Source organism: Grammomys surdaster, unplaced genomic scaffold, assembly GCF_004785775.1.
Source record: "Grammomys surdaster isolate TR1022 unplaced genomic scaffold, NIH_TR_1.0 125941, whole genome shotgun sequence".
In the NCBI taxonomy this organism is placed as follows: domain Eukaryota; kingdom Metazoa; phylum Chordata; class Mammalia; order Rodentia; family Muridae; genus Grammomys; species Grammomys surdaster.
Genome location: NW_021620763.1, coordinates 1,720,740 through 1,740,791, shown reverse-complemented (window position 1 = coordinate 1,740,791; position 20,052 = coordinate 1,720,740). Strand labels below are relative to the sequence as shown.

The 20,052-nt window shown below is 45.8% G+C and overlaps 1 protein-coding gene across 2 annotated transcripts in view; it reads left to right on the top strand.

Moving 5' to 3' along the window:
- Positions 1–4,169: 4,169 nt before the first annotated feature.
- The window catches only part of Casq2 (calsequestrin 2), a 64,449-nt gene continuing 48,566 nt past the window's right edge, over positions 4,170–20,052 (top strand). The window contains exons 1-2 of one of the 2 annotated variants that reach the window (XM_028752991.1): positions 4,170–4,403; positions 9,633–9,892. In XM_028752991.1, the coding sequence (XP_028608824.1) occupies positions 9,659–9,892 (234 nt within the window). In that variant the 5' untranslated portion in view covers positions 4,170–4,403; positions 9,633–9,658. Of the gene's footprint in view, positions 4,404–9,623; positions 9,893–20,052 lie in introns of those variants that run through there. The other variant, XM_028752990.1, reaches the window with a different exon arrangement.

The window sequence follows — 20,052 nt, the reverse complement described above, 5'->3', positions numbered from 1 at the left end:
AGAGAGAGAGAGAGAGAGAGAGAGAGAGAGAGAGAGAGAGAGAGAGATATGGGCTTTTGAAGGGATACTCTTCCTCCAACAAGACCACACCTCCTAATCCTTCCTAAAATAGTTCCACCAACAGGGGACCAAGCATTCAAACATATGAGCCAAAAGGGCCATTCTAATACAGACATCACATACAAGATATAATTTAAAAAAAAATCTTTATATCTGATGTGTGTTTGAGTGTTTGCTTAGCCAATACTCTATGTAAGCGTTTGTTGACAGAGTCACCTGTCTCTTGCATAATTATTTTAATAAATATAAACAGAATTAATGATTTGTAAACCAGGAAACTGAAACTCATCTGTAATCTGTTTGCAGTGATTATGAATGATATGAAAATAAATATAATAGGGCTGGAATAGTAAGAACTAAAGGGAAGGCTCTGGCTGCCAAGCCTGATGACTTGAGTTCAACTCTCAAGGTTTCCTCTGATTTCCACATGTGTGCTGTGGCACACACATCCACTCACAAATATACACACACTTATAGAATACATAAAAATTAAAACAATAGACATAACAGAGTCTGGAATAATGAATGCATCCAAAACAATTTGAGACTCCTTCTTTTTTGTGTTATGCAAGGAGGGGAAGCTTGCCAGGTATGGTGGCACAAACCTTTAATCCCAACACTCAGGAAGCAGAGGCTGGAGGATCTCTGTGAGTTCCAGGTTGTGGGGCAGTGGACCAAACAGAAAACTTGGTGAGATGGAGCAGATTCAGGAACCCTGGCAATTCCCGTAATTGAGAATCGTAGGTGTTTTAATCTACTCCCAACTAGGTTCCTGTCCTAGAACACGTGACCATGACACCCCATTGAGAGGACTGTGACAATCAGTCCTGTAGGCACAGTACCTGAAGTCCTTCCACATGCAGATGGGGCATCCCTAACATCTCAGACCAAGCCAATAGAAAGCATCTGTCTCTAGATCCCAACCCACCTCCAAAAGTTTATAAGGTCCTATTCACAAGGAATAAAGTACATGAGCTATTTCACCAAAGATCATCTGACAGTGCCTGTCTTTTTGAGCTGTAACACTCCACGGGAGAGCTTTCTCTTCTGAAACATCGCTGGACCTCAACCCAGCAAAACCAGCCAGGTACATGAGCTTGACCTCAGCCATTTCCTGCTTGGTGGCCCTGATCTTGGCCCCTAGCTGTCCACTGCATCTAGGGGCCTGCCACTGACTCTGGGGCAGAGATGGCCATGGGAGAGGCCCAGCAGCCCACCTTGTTCCTGCTTCTCCTTGGAGAACTATAGCACTTTGGTCATTCAGGCCATGCCTTAAATCCCTGGGGACCTTTCACTCCTGCCATGCAAAGGATTCCACCACTGGCTGCGTCCTGGTATGCAGACCTATGTAGATCAGACCAGATCAGCCTGGTCTAAATATCCAGGACAGCCAGGCCTACATAGAAAGATCTAGTCTCAAAAAGAAGAAAGGGGGAAACTTTTCTCTTACATTCCTAAGGGGAGATGTAGAGAGTCTGTGTTACTATACATAAGGAAAGTCTAAAAATCAGGATGATGTGGCAATAAGGTGGGAAGTATCTAGCTCAGAGCAGCATGCATCTTACCTCCATCCAGAATGGAGACCAAGATGATCATGGATGAACAAGAGCCTTCTCAGCTGCTCTGTGCTTGATTAAACTGGCCTCTTGTGCCTGAACCGGTCAGTGGGGCTGGGTAAAGATGCACTTATTCTTACAAACAGCTGAGGCTTGGATATGCTGCCCTTCCTCACTGAGAGAGCAGGGATTCACTGTTCTGCTCTCTGCATCCATTCCCTGTGACAACTGCAACACATCCCCACATACGTAATGATTAAGACAGCACACATACATAATCTTACAGCTAAGGTCACTCAAAGTCCAAAATGGCTCACCAGGGTGGCATTCCTCCTGGAGGCTTTGGAAGAGCCTTGGCTTGCTTTCTGCAGCTCTTAGAGAGGTCTCAGTCCCGTGGTCCCCGTCATTCCGGACTCTGCTCCTGTCCTTCACATCTCTTCTGGGCTGACACATCTGGCTCTCTTTCATAAAAACTCCTGGTGACATGGGCCACCAGGGCTTTCCAGGCTGGGTTTGATCTCCTTATCTCAGGACGAACTCAACCATATCTGCAAAGTCCCTTTGGCCCTGGAAGGGAACAGTTCACAGGGCTGAGTACTGAAACCTTGGTGTCTCGTGGGAGGGAGCCTCACTTAACTGCCTGCATCTGGACACTTCGAGATCACCTCTTTGACACCTTTTCGTCCTCTCTGCTGCCCCTCTGACTCCACAACAAACTAACACTAATCTTTCCACTTGTTCTTGTCCACATCTTCCTAAGAACTAAGTTCGTTCTTTCTGTCCTTCCAACCTCCCTCCTTCCGTCCCTCCTTCCACTCTCCTTCCTCTTTTGTTTCATTTCTTATTTTTCCAATTAAAGCACCTGTTTTCTCTTATTCTCCTGCCTTGTAAATTCTATGTAATTTGAACTTCTCTCTCTTTAGGAGACCAGGCAGGCTGCCTCTCTTATGCAGATCATTCAGAAGCCATAACAGATAGAGAGTAGAGCCTGCTCCTAGTGTCTGAGCCTCACAGTTGCATGACAACAAGCTGATTAACTGACCTTACTCAGTCTCAGTTTCTTCACCTGTGAAATGGGAGACTTGATGCTCAGTTCAACGTATTTGAAATAAAAGAGTATAGAAGTGTAATGAGCCCAGTGGCTGCTCCATAGCAAACTCAGGAAGCATGAGCCTCTTTGCTGGATTGTTTTATGTCAACATGACAGAACCTCAGTTGAGAAAATGCCTTCAGAATATCAGGTTGTAAGCAAACATTTAGGGCATTTTCTTAGTGCTTGATGTGGGAGCCCCCTACCCCTCCCTGCAACCTATTGTGATTGGTGCTATCTCTGGCCCATTAGTCCAGGGTTCTATAAGAAGGCCAGCTGAGCAAGCCATGAGGAGCAAGCAAATAAGCAGCCCTCTGCCATGGCCTCTGTGTCAGCTCCTCCCTCTCGGTTCCTGTCCTGTTTGAGCTTCTGCCCTGACTGACATCAGTGATGAACTACACTAAGGAAGAGTAACTGAGATAAATCCTTTTCTCCCTAAGCTGTGTTTGGCCATGATGTTTCTTCACTCGATAATTCCAATTATAACAGCTTCTTCCTCTTTCCTGTACTCTCAATGGCGAGAGAGTATATTTGGTTGAGTATAAAAAAACCAGAGTCATAGGGCAGTCTCCATGTGGGCAGCCAGTTATAGCTGTAGCAATTCTAGGCTTGTGTGAGTGACACAGACCTCAGAGAAAGCTGATAGAGGACAGGGACAAGAGTTCCCCAGCTGGGTTCAAATCCTGCCTCTGCCAGTACTGGCCATACGGCCTTTAACAATGTACGTAATCTCTCTGCCCCTCAGTTTGCCCATCTGTTAACTAGAAGGAGTAAAATTATCATCTTCATAGAGTTGCTTAAAGGAATACATTTGCAGTGCTTTTGAAAGAATACTAACACCAGGCACAAAGTAACTCCACAATGCTACTTAATATATTGTTACCGAGCTCTGCTCTCAGCCCAGGCTCCTGAATGCTGGTAACAGATGGTTTCCTGTTCCAGTAACCTTCAGGCCTATCTAAGAGGATAGGAACCCCAGTGGGAAGGATGTTTCCAAGGAGAAGTACCACCAATCAGGAAGCGAACTGCAGCCCCAGTCTAGACTGACACTCTTCTCAAGGAAGTAACATTTGTTAAAAGCAAGGTTCAGATAGCTAGTGGAGCCTTGGGGCTTGTGAGCCTAAGGTTGCTCTGTCTGTGTTTGATTCCATTCGGAAGTTTTGAGATGCTGGAGAGGTTGAAAGTCTCCTAAGGGGCACCAGGCATTCAGAGCTCTGAGGAAAGAAAGCCTTGGGGCAGCTACCACATCTGTGCTGGCCAAGTCATGTTGCGTGGGGATCTGGACACCAGCATCTGCTCTCCCCTAGGGCATCAGGGAGCTGCTGCAACAAGGCCAGAGAAGAACAGGGCTTACACAGAGAAAGCTGCCATATTCAGCTTGTCCACTGGGTGGAGTATTTTAGTCAGAGAAGAGTGCTGTGGAGGTAGTCACCTTAGGGACTTCATGGAGCAGAAAGGCAAGCTTGGGCATGTTCTGAGTCCTGCCCCTCAGAGAACCTCCTCAGCAGGGAATGCATGCCACACTTCCTCAAGCTCTGCTCAGCCCACCCCAGGAGAGGCCTGAGGCCTGTCCTCCTCCGAGGAACTCAGAACCAATGAGAAAACTTGAGAACCAGAAAAGGGCTAAAATCTGACTCTATTTTTCACATGGAAATCTGAGCGCCAAGGATGGGGAGAGCTGACCTACGTCTTTGCAGGTAGGTGTGACCTTTAAATGTAGATGAGAATGTGTGTGTTTACAAGGACAAGACCACAAAACAAGGAAAGTAATGTTGGGGGAGGGGCAGTGAAGCCCTTCAGGCCTGGGTCTCCCTAGAGCAGAAGAGAGCCTGCAGGTGGGGAGTGTGGCCAGTCCATGGGCTCCCTGGGCTCTTCTTGAAGACTTTGGCCTAGTCCCTTTCTCTCTACTTAAGCTTTTGGCTCTGACAGTGTCTATTCTCAGTATGTAACTGCCCTTGCAGGAAGGAAGTCTAGAGAGACACCCTTGTCCCTTCCATCCTTTGGTTACCAGACTATTGAAACAATGAACCTCAAGAAACTGGAATTTCCATGGCAATCTAGTACTGGGGGTTGGGGAGAGGAAAAGGTTAACGTTGTCTGAGGGGAAACTTATCTCCCAGGAGTTCACATCATTCTGTCAGTTCTTGTCAGATCACTTCTCAGAGAGACTGGAGACAGACAATGGTGATGAGTGTCAAACAGGGACCTCTCCACCTTGACCAGGTTTGCTTAGTTACACACAGCTCTTGGCCTCCCTTTAAACCTACACCTCAGGCCAGAACCCCAGGGATGCACAAGACAGTTCCTGGACCCACTTACTTGCTTCTCTTCTGGTGTGGCCATATTGGATAAATCTCCTTTTTCTGCTTTTCACTATTGTCTCTTTAATTGGCCTATTGAGGACAAGTAACCACAGGCTCATCGTCCTCCTCCTCCTGTTCCTCCTCCTCCTCTTCCTCCTCCTCCTCTTCCTCCTCCTCTTCCTCTCCCTTCTCTTCCTCTTCTTCCATGAGAAAGAGTCTCAGTGGCCTAGAATTCATCATATAGACCAGGTTGGTCTTGAAGCTGCAATGACCCTTCTGCTGCTGCCTCCCTCAACTGCTTTCTTCCATTGGCTAGCCAGTGGCCATCATTTTTCTTTTGTCTCTCTTGACTGTTCTTGAGAGCATATTTCCATGTGGCATACTGCATGATGTGAGTGCATATGCATGTTCTTCCCCACCCCAAGATACAAGTTCATGAATCCAGATCTACAGTGTGTCTATTCCCTATATGTAAAAGATAGCTGGTAGAAGATGTTTCAGAAAAATCTGTGTAATTGACTAGTAAAAAAAAAAACACCATGACTTTGAGTCCCAGTTTACGCATAAAGTGGATTATAGAGGAGATCACCCTGAATCGTGTTCTTGAAATGATCTGGACACCCTTCAAGACAGAACAAGTGGGAAGGGATGAGGTTGGGGGTTCTAGATGTGTCCACTCACAGAGATAAGAAAGAAATCATCAGACAGCCAAGGGCTAGTATTACTGTGTGACAACATTTATCTGTATTTGTTTGTTTATCTATTCTTTCTCATTCAAAATCAAATGCAACAAAACTGAAAAGCCCATCAGCTGCACACATAACCAACCGCACAGGCTTCAGCAGACCCACACAGACCTACAGTGTGCTACATATCACTTTGGACAGCATTGATGGGGACTGAAGGCTGATCTGAGGCATGCATGGATGATCTAGACATGGATGCAGCATTCATGTTTATAAAATATGTAAGGCTGGTGAGGAATGAAGCAAGAAGAGACACCAGGAAAACAAGGAGGGAAGGCCGCAGCAGTGGAGCGACAGCCAGGAAAATGTGCTTCTCTCTACAGGGTGGACACAGGTTCGCTCTCCCCACTTCTACCCACTCACGGGTACCCACAGACCCTCCACATTGGAGGTGCATCAGAGACTGTGAGCCCACCCTCTGGTACACCTGCAGACCCCTCACAGAGTTCCCCACTGGCAAGTACTCCTCACTGGAACTGTCAACAGAAGCCAGACTTGAAGGCTCGAGTCTATTAAAAGCAAATTGTTCGCCCTCTACCCTTTTGAGCCTGTAGTAAGCTGGCAGAATTGAAAATATTCTAGAGACTCATTTACCTCTCAGTCTGTAAAACAATGGGCCCCAAAGACATGGAAATTTCCTCAGAAACCTCAAGCTAAGAGAAAGGAAGGACAACAGCCTGAGAGGGAACTTGTCTCCCATGAAACCCTCACAGAATTCTAATACTTGTTAGACCGTCTTGTGGCCCCCGTGTAATCATCTCTCCAGCAAGAACGCACACGGACACCAGGATTCTTCCGCAGCAAACATTTATTCCAAATTGAAATGGAGGAAGACCCCAGGCCCGGAAAAGGCACTGCTTATATACCCTTAGAGCGGTGTGTTCACCTCTGATTGGCTGCTTACTCGTTGCCCGCCAAAACGCCCTGGGATGGGCTTTGACTTTGGCACGATTTTACCATAGCACATGCGCGGTTTACTTGTTTACTTGCAGGAGCACCGGATGCCAGCGCCATCTTGCAATGGCGGATGCTGCCAGCACAAGCCTCGGCTTCCTACATCTCCCCCTTTTTTGTTTTATTACAGAGGGTGGTAGTTGAGATCCCTGGGAAGGTTTCGTAACTCCCATATTTGGGGGTCTCACGGCGGGTCTGAGTCTCTTTGGAGGGCGGTGCTCAAACTCTTACCCATCACTGGGTCAGCCTCCCCACCAGGGGCTGCCCTGTCTTAGGTGGCCGAGGCTTATCCGTCCGCTCCGTCATTGACTTACCAGACCTACTATCCGTGGAACGAACACCTTAGTGGGCGAGCGTGAAGCCCAGAGAATGATATGCCAGTGATGGGTGGGACCACACAGGAAGGGCTTCAGTGCCCATCCCCACATGACTCTTCTTGTTTGTTATATCTTTTCAAATGCATACGCTGTCACCTACATTTAAAGGTCACACCCTCATGGCAAAGAGTACCCTGAGACCACTTAGGTGGCATATCCTTGGCCCCCTATTTAAGTTTCAGTTTCACTTCAAACCCTGAACATGGACTTGAAGGGGTCACTGTATCTCTTTGTCCCTCTTCCCAGTGTGTATACACCGACTAAGCCTGTTTTCTGCTCTCCAATATTAATTTGACTCTTTTAATTGCTTTACTGAGAACAGGTGTTGGATCTAACTTGGGGCACAGATTATGATGCCCAAGTTTGATAGCAAGTGAATATGGAACGCAAAGACCCTGGCGTTAAAGGTTTCAAAGAGGTGGGGGTGGGGTGGAGAGAAATGAAACAGAAAGGAAAAAAGAGACAGTTACATAGTGAGAAAAGTAGAGCGACTTCTAAATAAAGGTAACCCAGTGAGAGTCAGACAACTGGGAAGAGTTTGCAAAGTTGACCTCAAAAAGACAAGACATCTGCACCTCACCACACCGACCTCACCCTCACCTCATCCCCGCTCCATTCACCACCCCCACCTCACCCCACCCCATTCACCACCCTCACCTCACCCCCACCTCACCCCACCCCATTCACCACCCTCACCCTTTACCTATATTTTCTAAGGAAGGAGGAATCTTGCAGGCTTGGCAAGGACTATTGCTCAGGACCCTCCATTTAGACAGCCCCTGGGAGGACAGTGCCCCTGGGAGGACTGCACCCCTAGGAAGACAGTGTCCCTGGGAGGACAGGGCTCCATCAGGGTCATCAGTGCTGGATTTGCCAGGGCCCTGCTTAACTGTGAGTGAAAGTGAAGGGTGACCAGAGCTTTCCTGGCAGCAGAGGCCCTCAACAGTCAGACAGGGCACTGGGATTAACTTTTTCTTCCAGTCCCTGGAAAAGGTGCTGGTGACTGTCTTTCTAGCACAAAGAAGATATAGCTTTGCCAAACCTGTAAGCGCCACTATCTCCTCTGAAGAGCATACAGATGGAACCATTACCTGACCAGAAGTACCAAAGAGTTACCTGAGGGGTACTGGCGGGGGATCTGCTGAATGAGAAGCCACACAGCCCAGAACCTTGGTTTCAGAGTATGGCGGCTTTGAGAACTCTGATTCCCAGACAACACCCATGGTATAGCGTCCTGCCTCAGTCAACTCATCTGCATAGTGCACAGGAATCCTGTCTAGACAGTGGCTGGCTGAGCTCATGGAGAGAGTAGACAGGCCAAGCTTCACACATGATATTAGAAATGGATAGATTAATAGAACCCGTGTCCCACTCACTCCAGTGAGAAGGCGTCACATAAAACAGCTACTGTTTTTGAGGGCTTGCTTTGTGCCAGGCTCTTCTCTCTGTGCATTCTAAACACTAGGGTTACAATCTTCCCCACTTTAAACAATGGGGATCTGGGACTCAGAGAAGCTGCAGAGTCTGCCAGCCACTAAAAAGGCAGAGTGGAGATTGCAACTCTGGTCTGCCCCAGCTTAAACTGCCTATCACTCTGTTGTTAACGAAGGAGCAAAACAGTGTCTGTCTTTAGAGTTAATGAGGGTGGGGGTGGGGTAGCATGTGGGGTGGAGACAGGAGTTGGCAGAGACCCCAGGGATGTTCCTGTGGTAACCGGTAAACTTTAAAAATTGACTTTAAAATGGATCACTGGCTCCCCTGCCTCTTGAAGCCCTCAGCTATGAGAACTGAATAGAAAGTGAGTTGGAACCGCTACAAGTCCTTTGTATGCCGGGTTAGTAGGAAAGCGTGTCTCTATGTCCCTAACCAGCAAGGACATGTGGACATGGTGCTGCCAGCACTGGGCTTCCAAAAAGACCTAGAAAGGCATGTGAAGAGCGTGCCTGCCCTCAGTGCAACAGTGCAGCCAGGGAAAGAGGCAGCATGGCTGTCCTGGAACTGAGCAATGTGATATCTAAGTGCGATTTTTGATGCTCTAAGCATTCCGTGTTCTTATTGGCTTCATCACCCCTTCTTTCTCTCCCTTCTCACTCACCTCCACGAGTTTCCTTCTCTTCTTTGACCTTTGGTGCCCCTTTATTTCACTTGTGTACAGTCCCTCCAGACCCCTCTGCCTGCTGCCCTTCCACCGCTGACACACTGTGTGGACAAATCCTTCAATGGTGTCATATCTGACTTTTTTTTTAAAAAAATTATTATTCATTGCATGATTTATTTTTAGCCTGAAACAACTGCATCCTAAAAATGGAGTTCTTAATGAGACAGAGGCTGGGACAGCTATGCAAGGTATCTAGGGCTTGGCCTCCCAGCCTGTGCCTGGCTCTTGCTCTGTGCGCATGTGTGCACTAAGCCTCCACAGTTTGTTCTGAGCCCACGACTACACAGCTGCAGGACCAAGGAGGGGAGAGCAGCCTCTTTGTTCCTTAACCAAGCTTAGCAACGACTCCGAGAACCTTTCATCCTGTCTTCCATGATCTCTATTCTAGGGACTGAGAAACAAGACTTTTCCCAAATGAAGAGGATTTCCCTGCTCTTGGTGGGGGTTTATCTGCTATCCTTTAGTGGGGCAGAAGAGGGGCTGAACTTCCCCACATACGATGGAAAAGACCGCGTGGTCAGCCTTTCTGAGAAGACCTTCAAGCAGATGTTGAAGAGATATGATTTACTCTGTCTCTACTACCACGAACCTGTATCTTCAGACAAGGTGGCACAAAAACAGTTCCAACTGAAGGAGATTGTCCTGGAGGTAAGTGAGCATGGCAGCAGCCACCTGTCTGAGTGAGCATTGATGCCAGTGTGGCTTTAACAGGGATGTGGGAACAAGGGCACAGAGAGTACGTGCAGAAATCTCATGTGTTGTAGCCTCACATAAACACAACTTTTTTTTTTCCTGCAGAAGTGGACTGTGGGGACAAACTCTTAAGATGGAAGGGAGTGAGGGGGTGCACATTGACCCTTCTTTACCCAGAGAGCAGGGCAATCATGACTCAGGACAAATAGCTGAGGCTTGCCCATGCAGAATCAGTAGAAGGCAGAATGAGAGCCCCAGAAGCCAAACTCCAGATACTTGATCTAAATTTCTTCCTTTATAAGTTCTGATTTGTCAGGGGTTCTTGTCCTACCTGTCCCCTTTTTTTAGAATATTCCATCTATTGTTAAAACCACTGGCTTAACGGACACTGAGGGGTTTCCTGTGAGTCCCTTCAGTGTCAGCTCCCCATGCTCTTTCTCATGCTCTCCCTTAGATCCTGGAAAAGCCAGGGTCCTTTGACCTTGCCTCTGCTCTTGGTCAAAAGAAGAGTGACCATGCTATTTTCCCAGCTAACTTTAGAGTATTCAAGTGTGCTCTTCTGGACTGTGTATTTTTTAACAGACAGGGTTCCCCCCCCCAGAAAGTTTTTGATGTGAGTCTTAAGCCCACACTGAAGTAATTTCTTATTTTATCTGTATTACACGACCTGTTGGTCACCTGGCACTGGAGGTGGGGGTATTTCTAATCCTTTGCAAGTGCCACAGAAAGACTCTGCATCTCCTCCTGGACAGCTAAAGGCCACTGACACTTCAAGAACACCCATGCTGCCAAGATTCCTTCCCAGTCCCATGGCCAGCTCAGCACACAGCTACAGGACTGTGTGAGAATTAGCCAGGCGGTACTTCCAGGACACTCAGGTTAATCAAATAACGCGATTAGCAAACTCACCATATGAAAACCAGGGAGATTTAAAGTCTCAAAAAATGACTATAATAAAATCCAACAAACTACCTAAATATATCAAAGTCACATTAAAAGAGAAAAAATGTATGTCATAATTCAAAGTGTCCCCTAATCAGCCAAGAGTGCTAGTGTTTAAAAATAAAAATATCTCCACAGCCATCACGTTCTCCCCAGACTCTATCTACCCTGGGGCGAGGGTGGCAGTTTTGTTCCTTCTGTGGGCTGCAGATGGAGTGAAAGTAGGTCCTAAAGCTATAGAAATGGGGAAAGCAATGGGCTGGGAGAACAGCGCCGGAGCACACCTGCTGCACAGCCCATGAAACAAACACAGTATCGCCTCTGTTGCCAATTGCCATTTTCAGGTACTGAGATCCTGTCTTATGAAATATGTTACTGAAAGCATAGAAATGGTATTTAGTAGTCTCATCACTGACTCATTAAACCAAACTCAAAAGAACTCCTCCACAGCCAGGGCACAGTGACAACCATGTCTTATTAAAGACAACCTGTTTTATTAAATAGCACATGTGCACATATTACTGCAAGTAAGTTCCTTGTAAATATTTAGTTCTGGGGCTCCAAGCAAAACTGTAAGACAAGACCACCTTGGGCTCCCCATTCTTCCAGGCTCCTTCCTGTGAGAGCAGATATTGGTGAGGGAAAGTGTTCCTCAGGAAAAATTAAGGGAAAGGGAATCTAGGAATGGTTGCCAGGACTCTGGATGTAAGTTCTGGCTTTGCCCCTACTATGCCACTCATGTTCCAGAGCTGGCAACTATTTCTTAAGGCTTCATTTTCTCATCCATACATATGTGAAGGTAATGAAAACCCTATAGGTTATGAGTCAATAAGGATGATGGCTTATGGAACGCTCGCTGGGCAGAGACTGTTGAAAGCATTTTGAATGTGTTAGCTGACTTAATCATCAATCATGGTGTGAAGTGAATAAGGAGACTCTCTCCAGTCTATACACTGGGAAATGGAGACCTAGAGAGATTGTTCAATGGCACCTCAGTCATTGGAGTGAGACCATCTGAGCCCCTCCTTGGGATTTCTCCTGGCGTCAGGTGGATGCGAAGGTGTTGCTGGCTGCCCATCCAGGAGCCTTTCAAGTACCTTCCTTGAACAGAGTCACTCAGCCCAGGCCAGGCTGAGTGTCACCAAGGTAGAGAAGCACTGAGCCCTGGTGGCAAGTCTCAGGAGCAGGAAGGAGACCTGGACTCCCTAGGTGGGGTGGGGGTAGGAGGATGGTACACCTTTGTAGGGACATCTGTCTAATTGTCATAACACAGAACAAAAATGGCCTTGGAAATCCTGTTGGCACCAAGAGGAATTGATGTGGGTCCCTAAGTTTTCTTCTTAGTCAAAACGACCGTTTGTTCTAGGTTCTTCTCCTGTACTTCAAACTTAAACTTAGAAAGAGGTTCTTCTAGCCCTGGGGTCTGTGGCTATTCACTGCAGATGGGGCAGTGCAGTCTCAGCCATGATTCTGAGGAGCTCTGGGGAGCCCAGATTCCTGTCTATCTAGTGGCTTAGGAACATAGCTTCCCACGTGTCTCATTCTATTAATCCTGCTTGAACTAGATCACACAGACATTCACGGCACCAAAACGCAGGCTTCATGGGGTGATACTACTACTGGGGGATACTTGGATTTCTTAAGAAATTGATTTCCATTTTCAGACTTTTCTCACAGTTTAATAGCTGAGCCCGACCTATGAGCATCTCACCTGTCCATTCCCAGTGGAAACAGCTGGAGAATGAAGGACTCAGGACAGGAGTGAGGAGCTCTTAGCTTGTCACACAAGGGTCACCACATTCTGTTAAAACTCCACATTCACATGGGCATACATGTGTATCTTATCTGTGGTTCTTAGGGAAGACGCACACACACACACACACACACACACACACACACACACACACACAAAAGGCCCAGAAAAAGCGTCACTTGGCACAGCCTGGAGAGGGGTCCTGGAGTACTAACTACTACATGCTGTGGATACAGAGCAAATGAAAGACTCAAGTGGCTCACAGATTACTTAAAAGGTATAACACGGTAACAACCGACATCAACAAGTACTCATCAACCCTCATCTCTGGAGATGCATTTCAGGGTCCCCAGTGGAAGTCCGAGTCTGTCTGTGATAATGTAACTGGCGTCAAAACAGGTCCTATGTCTTTGGACTTGGCAATTTTCTGGCCTTGCCTCCTGAGTTCTGGGTCACAGATAATTTGCCATCTTTATAGTATGTTTCCCCATAGGTAACATCACGCCTGTGGTAAAGTTCAGCTTAGAGGTTAGGCCCACTAAAAGATTAATACAACTAAGAATAAATGTAACAATCATAGCAATGTTCTAAATGTTCTATTACCATATATACTGCCCATACCTTTTCCTTCCTCCCTAGATTCTTAAGAACCTGCCCTCTTTCACTTTACAGCATCTCTCTGGCATGTCTTTGTTGGCAGCATCAATGTTCTTGCATGATGAGGCCTCTAGTATGTAAGAGAATAGTTACTGGAACTTAAAAACTGAGTGGGCTAGCATCACATTCAGTTTGCTGAGAAGGCTAGGCAGTAACTGGCAGACAGGCAGTGTATATATCATGGAAACACTGATTGAAGGAGTCTCTCTTCTTGGGCATGAGGGAGCAGTACAATATTTCATCCCAATACTCAGAATGGCATACAGTTTAAAGCTTATTTCTGTTTAAATTGCTTATTTCTGGCTATTTACAAGCAGTGTGGCTCTCGGCTAGCTTAGAGAAAATTGCAAAAAAAAAAAAAGTGGGGAGTGGGGGTCAGGGAGGGATTCCTGTGTGTTTCTGGGCATGCCCAGTAAGAGGAACCTTGTGTGAGTATATGGATGATTTGACAAGGAAAGCTGGTCCATGAGGTGAGTAGGAATTTCCCTGTGAAACAATAAAGGGAGGAGAGGAGGGAACAGAGAGAGGAAGAGGCCACCACTCTGAAATAGCTTCTGTGAGCTTTTCCCTAAAGTTTATCCATGGAGCCCTGACTGCCTTAGAATAAGGGTGGTTTTGGTTTTGTTTTTTTGCTTTCTGGTCTGGTCTAACTCCCAGACTTTGGGTCAGTGCACACACCATGTGCTGCATGGCTCCCTGTGCATGCTTTAATGGAGGAAATGAGCTCAAAAGGAACCTTCTAGATTGTTCTTCACACCTCACTTCATGGATGTAGCTGTTACTGGAGTTATGTCAGAACCTTGGCCATGATGGTGGTAACCACCTATGCTCAACTACCAGTCGTAATTAGTCCAATGAAAGAGACAAGCAAAAATGAGAAAGAGAAAAGGGAGACCTATCCAGCATGGCCAGACTAGGAAAGGGAACAAAGGGACTCAGTGACCCCTTCATCTCTGGGGTCCTGGCAGGAGGTTTGGGTTTAAACAGAAGGCGAGAGGCTAAGCAGTCCTGGTCAAGGTGAGATCTCTCCATCATCACTGACTGAGATCTAGCCTATCCAGCAAGGGGGGGTGGGGAGTTGTCAGCACCATGTGAAATCGCTTCCTGGGACTAGGATCCTCTCTGGCTGGCACCAGACATCAGTGTTTTTCTTTTTCCAGACTACTATCCCTGGGGAAATGCCAGGTTTTGGAATCCATTGTTTCAATTGTCTGACAGTCTACGGGAAGAACATCCCAGGCTCTTTTCAGAGCATCTTCTCTCCTAGGAGAATGGGTATATGCCCTTCACTTAAATAGATAGGATGCCATAAAAACCCTAATGGCCAAGTGAGCATGGTCAGCATCCTGACAGCCGATCCCAGCACTTTCGCTACGCCTAAACGTGCAATTCCAGTCAGGATCACAGCATTCACACAGCTTTGTTTCTGCCTTATTCTACATCACTAAAAAGTTTTGTGTTTGTAAACATAAAGTCAGCACCAGCATAGTATTCCATTGTATAGCTGCACACATTTCAAAAGATAGTTTTTCTAGTTTTTTTAGGGTCTGGCACAATTTTCAAAGCATTTTTAAAAATTAGTTTGTTTAGATTTTCAAAGTTTTAATGAACATTTTTGGGGTTTGATTGTTTTTGTTTTTGAGACAGGATCTCACTCTCCAGCTCTGGCTGTCCTGGAACTATGTAGACCAGGCTGGCTCTGAGCTAACAGAGATATGCCTGCTTCTACATCCTGAGTGCTGGAGTTAAAGGCATGTGCCTCCATGCCTGGCTTGAAAATTATTTGCCATTCATGTATTTTTTCTTCCATAAATGATTTATCTATGCCATTTCCCCATTTTTCTATTGTGGCATCAACATAAATTAAGGGGGAAGTTGCAGCTTTGTGTGCTGTGTCCTGTCAGGGAGGTCTGGGAGGTGGGAAGAGACAATAGACCAACCTACAACTCAGTTGCTAGGTCATGGTCTCAGGGATTTCATGGGCAAATTGATGCTTTAGATAATGAAAATGAGCATTGTGGATCCCTGGATAGACATATCCGTCCATCCGTCCATCCATCCATCCATCCATCCATCCATCCATCCATCCATAGTTAGTGCTTTCAGCAGACACAGTAATCTTAGTCTGTCAAAGTGAACATGGGAGTGGATGGATGGGTGATGAAGGACGAATGTTTCCTTATCATGAACAATTAGAACCAGTCCATTTTTTTCAGGGGTGAACTGGGTCCCCTGGGCTGACCAGCAACCTAGGGTTTTGTAGACGGGGAAATTCATCCCTGTGGGATACAGCTGTTTTCACCCCAAATGGACCCTTCATCTGCTTCTGGAATTTTCCAACATCATCTTAGCCTGTTTCAGTAGTTCTCATCTAACAACTAAGGAACTTTTATTAAAATACCCACATTTTTTCATATGTATTTATTTACTTGTGTCTGTGCACACCGTGGTGTGTGAGAAGAAGTCAGAAAACAACATCTGGGAGTCAGTTCTCTCCGGTGGCAAGAGCTTTTATGTGTTAAGCCATCTTGGCAGCTTCCTGAGTTTATTTTTTATACTTCTCACTGAACAAAGTACATTCTTTTAAATATTGTTTTTAAGTTTAAAGGTTTATTATATTTATTTGTGTGTGTGTGTGTCTGTGTGTGTATGTGTGTGTATGTGTGTATGTGTGTGTGTGTGCCTGAAGAGGCCAAAAGACAGTTTTTGCTCTCTAAGAGCTAGAGTCGTAGTTGATTTTGAGCCACACAACATGGGTACTGGGAATTGAACTTCGTTTCTATGGAAGAGTAGCAAGAGCCCTTAAATGCTCAATCATCTCTCAATCCCATTAGTATCTGTTTGTTTGCTTGATTGATTGCTTATTTATTGTGTGGGCATGGCCCATATTAGACAGTGAGCATGCAGAGGTCATTGGACAAAGTGTGTGAGTTCTCTCTTATCATTATGTGGACTCCAGTGATGGAACTCAGGTCCTCAGGCTTGGTAGTAAAGGTTTAACGTTGTGCCATCTGCCCAGCCAGACACCACAATTTTTGAGCATGGTTATTCTTGCTCCAACTGCAAGTGAGATAGAACATTCTCTGGGTGATGCTAATGTACAGCCAAGTTTGAGGACCGCCTAAGCTTTGATACTAAACACATAAACCTCATGACACTGAATTCCTCAAGAGTATGTTGGAAATGGAGGCTTTCAGGGCCCATTCTAGAATCAGAATGTACATTTAAATGGGATTTCCAGAATATTTGTAGGTACACTAAGGTTTGCAAAGCACTGAGTGGGTCTGTTGGGCTCAAGAAATTATCTATATAACCAAACATCATGTTGCATCTGTTTGACTTCTGCTCTTTGGACTCCTTTGAATGATGTTGGCCTGCTGGTATACCTCTGGTTTTGTATGTTAAGCTAGGCCTTTGGGGTACAGTAATTTAACATTACTGTGGAACTCAGCCAAGTCTCTCAGGTTTCTCCCATTGACCCCTACCTCATGGTTGGAAGAGTTTTTTCAGAAGAGAATAATATGGGTATTTAAGGAGTCTTGCCTTCTTTGAGATGTTTTCTATTGAATTGCCTGTATTTCTGGGACCAAATCAGAAGGTGACCTTCAAAGGGCACCTTAGGAAGGACTCAGAAATTAACTGAGAAAGAGAACATGTCTGTTTGGTTGCTGTTCCTTTGTATTCCTTTCCCAAGAGAGATGAAGCATCTGAGGACAGTGGGAACATGTGGATGTAGGATGTGAAGATGCCATGATGACTGATGGGAATCATGGGGAGTGGCTCAGGGCAAACTAGAAAGTGCTCTGTAGTGTGAAGCTAAGTTGTCCTTTCATCTCTGCATCAAGTAGTCATCTCACCGGCAGAGGCAAGTGACGTGGCCTCTGATGTCTATGAAGTTCCTCGTTTGTAAATTATAAAAATCAGTTTCCTTTAGATCTATGTTTAAGGGTCACTGTCTTAGTCAGTGTTCTACTGCTGTGAAGAGACACCATGATTATGGCAACGGATACTAATGACATTTAGCTGGGGCTGGCTTATGGTTTCAGAGGTTTAGTCCATTGTCATCATGGCAGGGAGCACAAGAGCATGTAGGCAGACATGGTGCTGGAGAAGTAACTGAGAGTTCTACATCCACTACATCCATAGCTGGAGGCAGCAGGAAGAGAAAGACTGGGCTTCGAATAGGCTTTTTGGAACCTCAAAGTCCACCTCCAGTGACACAGTGGCAAGGCCAAAACTCCTAATTCCTCTCAAGTAATATCACTCCTTGATGACCAAACATTCATTAATATGAACCTATGGGGGCCATTCTTATTCAAACCACCTACAGTACCTTATCAAAGAAGTCACCTCCCTGCTCATGTATATACACACACACTCTCCAAGATGCCTCCTCCTCCTCCTTCTCCTCCTCTTCCTCCTCCTCCTCCTCCTCCTCCTCCTCCTCTTCCTCCTCCTCCTCCTCTACCCTTCTTAATTTTTCCATATTTCTTGGGTGACATCTTGCGCTCAGTGTGATACTTTCTATAGAAAGTAAAATTTACAAAGTTCAGGAGTTAATCCTAGTCACCGGTCCCAGCATCTGAATCATGGTCTAACATTGTGGGTATTCTGCAGTATTTTTAAACAAATATTGAAGGAAAGGAGACGACAAATAGTATTGAATGTGTTTTGGAACCAGGCCCATGACAGAGGCCTTGCATATAGTAGCTTATATAATTCTTGTATTCCCACACTACAGAGAAGTCAGAGAATTGAGGAATAATTGGCCAAATCACAAAACTATGAAATGACAGTACAGCAAGAAGCAGGATTTAAATCCAGACCTATTTGGTTCTAACGGCATGTGAAGGCATGTTCCTTCTACTACCCTAGAGAACAGCTGAATGGGATAGCTTCAGGTTTGTAAGTAGTACCAAGTTATGACAGTATGTGCCCAATACTTTGGATTTTCACCCACATATAGCAATACTAAATTGTACCCTGGCCTCTGTGTGACTCCTAGGTGGTTACTTAGTGTAAATGGGTAAAAGCTTAACCCCTAGCTAGACTTGAATGAATGAATGATGATGGATGGATGGATGGATGGATGGATGGATGGATGGATGGATGGATAAGAGATGGGAAGGAGAGGATTTATACACATGTGAAATACACATCAGAGATATATTTTTTTCTTGATTTCTTTTTAAAATTAAATTATTTGTTTGGCAAATGTATACCATGGTACACAGGCCAGAGGACAACTTTTGGAAAGCTGTTTTCCTTTCTATCATGTGTGTCTTGGGAATCAAACTCAGGTCACCAGGTTTAGTGGCAAGTCTCTTTATAAACTGAGCTGTCTCTCCAACGTGAGTTTTTGTTTGTTTGGGGTTTTTTGTTTGTTTGTTTTTTTTTAAGTACAGAATAGAATAAGAGCTTGAATCTGTTAGATCCTGGGATCTGTGTGCACTCCTTTGCTTCTTCCCACTAAAATTTGGGTAAAACATGTTTTTTGTTTGTTTGTTTTCCCAAACCTTGGGACTCTCAGTCTAGCATGTATCTGTGTGCACAGGCAGAAAGCCTCCACGCTTTTTAAGGCTGACCCTGCGCTCCGAGCCTATTTAGCACTGGCAAATGTCCCAGTAGCTGCTCTTCCAAACCCCAAGGCAGAACGAAGTTGCTGGAGTCAAGTAGATCTACAGATGGAATGATGTGGGAACACTGGGCAGAGAAGAGCAGCACACGCACGACTCGGGGATGTCTTCCAACTGCTCCCCGCCCAAAGACAGCCCTCTTCAGTCTCACACCTGCTCCACTCCAAACCAAATCGATGAGCTCAGGCTTATTTTGGGTTTTGGCTTTGAGAAGGAGTCCTCACAGAGAGCCTATGCTATTCCAGGAGAATCATTCTCCCTCACCACTCCCCACCCCCAGCTCTCTGGTGCCGTGGGACTGGAGAACGGACCTTTGCTAGGCACTTTATATAGTGTAGGGGGTCTTGGGGGAGTATGGATTCAGTTGACTATAGTTAAGCCTTCCCTGTACAGAATTAATGAAGAAATAAAGATTTTACAAATGGAGGACTGGCAAAATGGCTCAGTGGTTAAGGCTGACGACCACATAAGCTTAATCTGAGTTTGATTCCTGGAACCCATGTAAGAGTGGAAGGAGAGGAAACTGTCCTCTGACCTCCACATGCATTGTGCACATGCACACACTAGTAAGAACGATTATTTACGAATGGGAGACGCTCTGAACTGATCCGCTGTTTAAATACTTAGAACCTTTACATTGCTCCCATCCCGCAAAGCTCTCAGTGACACTCAGACCTAAGCAGGACATGTAAATCCTGCTCTGTTCCTCAGAACCACAGTTCATCTAGAAGCTTCTCCATTCGGGAACACAGTCTTGTGTTCTCGAGGTAGACACCCTCCCGCAGTCACACAATTTTAAATGGGGCCATTTCTGGCATCACGAAAATATGGTAAGAACTCTTATACTGCAAAGCAGTCAAAGAAGAAGGCACAGGGTCTGCTGGAGAAATCAGAAGACCTTTCATCCTCTCCGCCAGCCCTGCTATCTTGCAGTGGGCACTTTGCAGGTTGTGGTGGGGTATGTGATGTGACCATCCGTCCCAGCGTACAGGTAAGATCACTTGCTCTCCCTAGAAAGCCAGTTTAGCCTAAAGAACTGACATGTTTGAAGAAACCTCAGCAGCTTCCATGGTTTCTAAACTACATGCAGCAGGCCTGAGTTATCCATGTGAGCTGTCTCTGCTTGG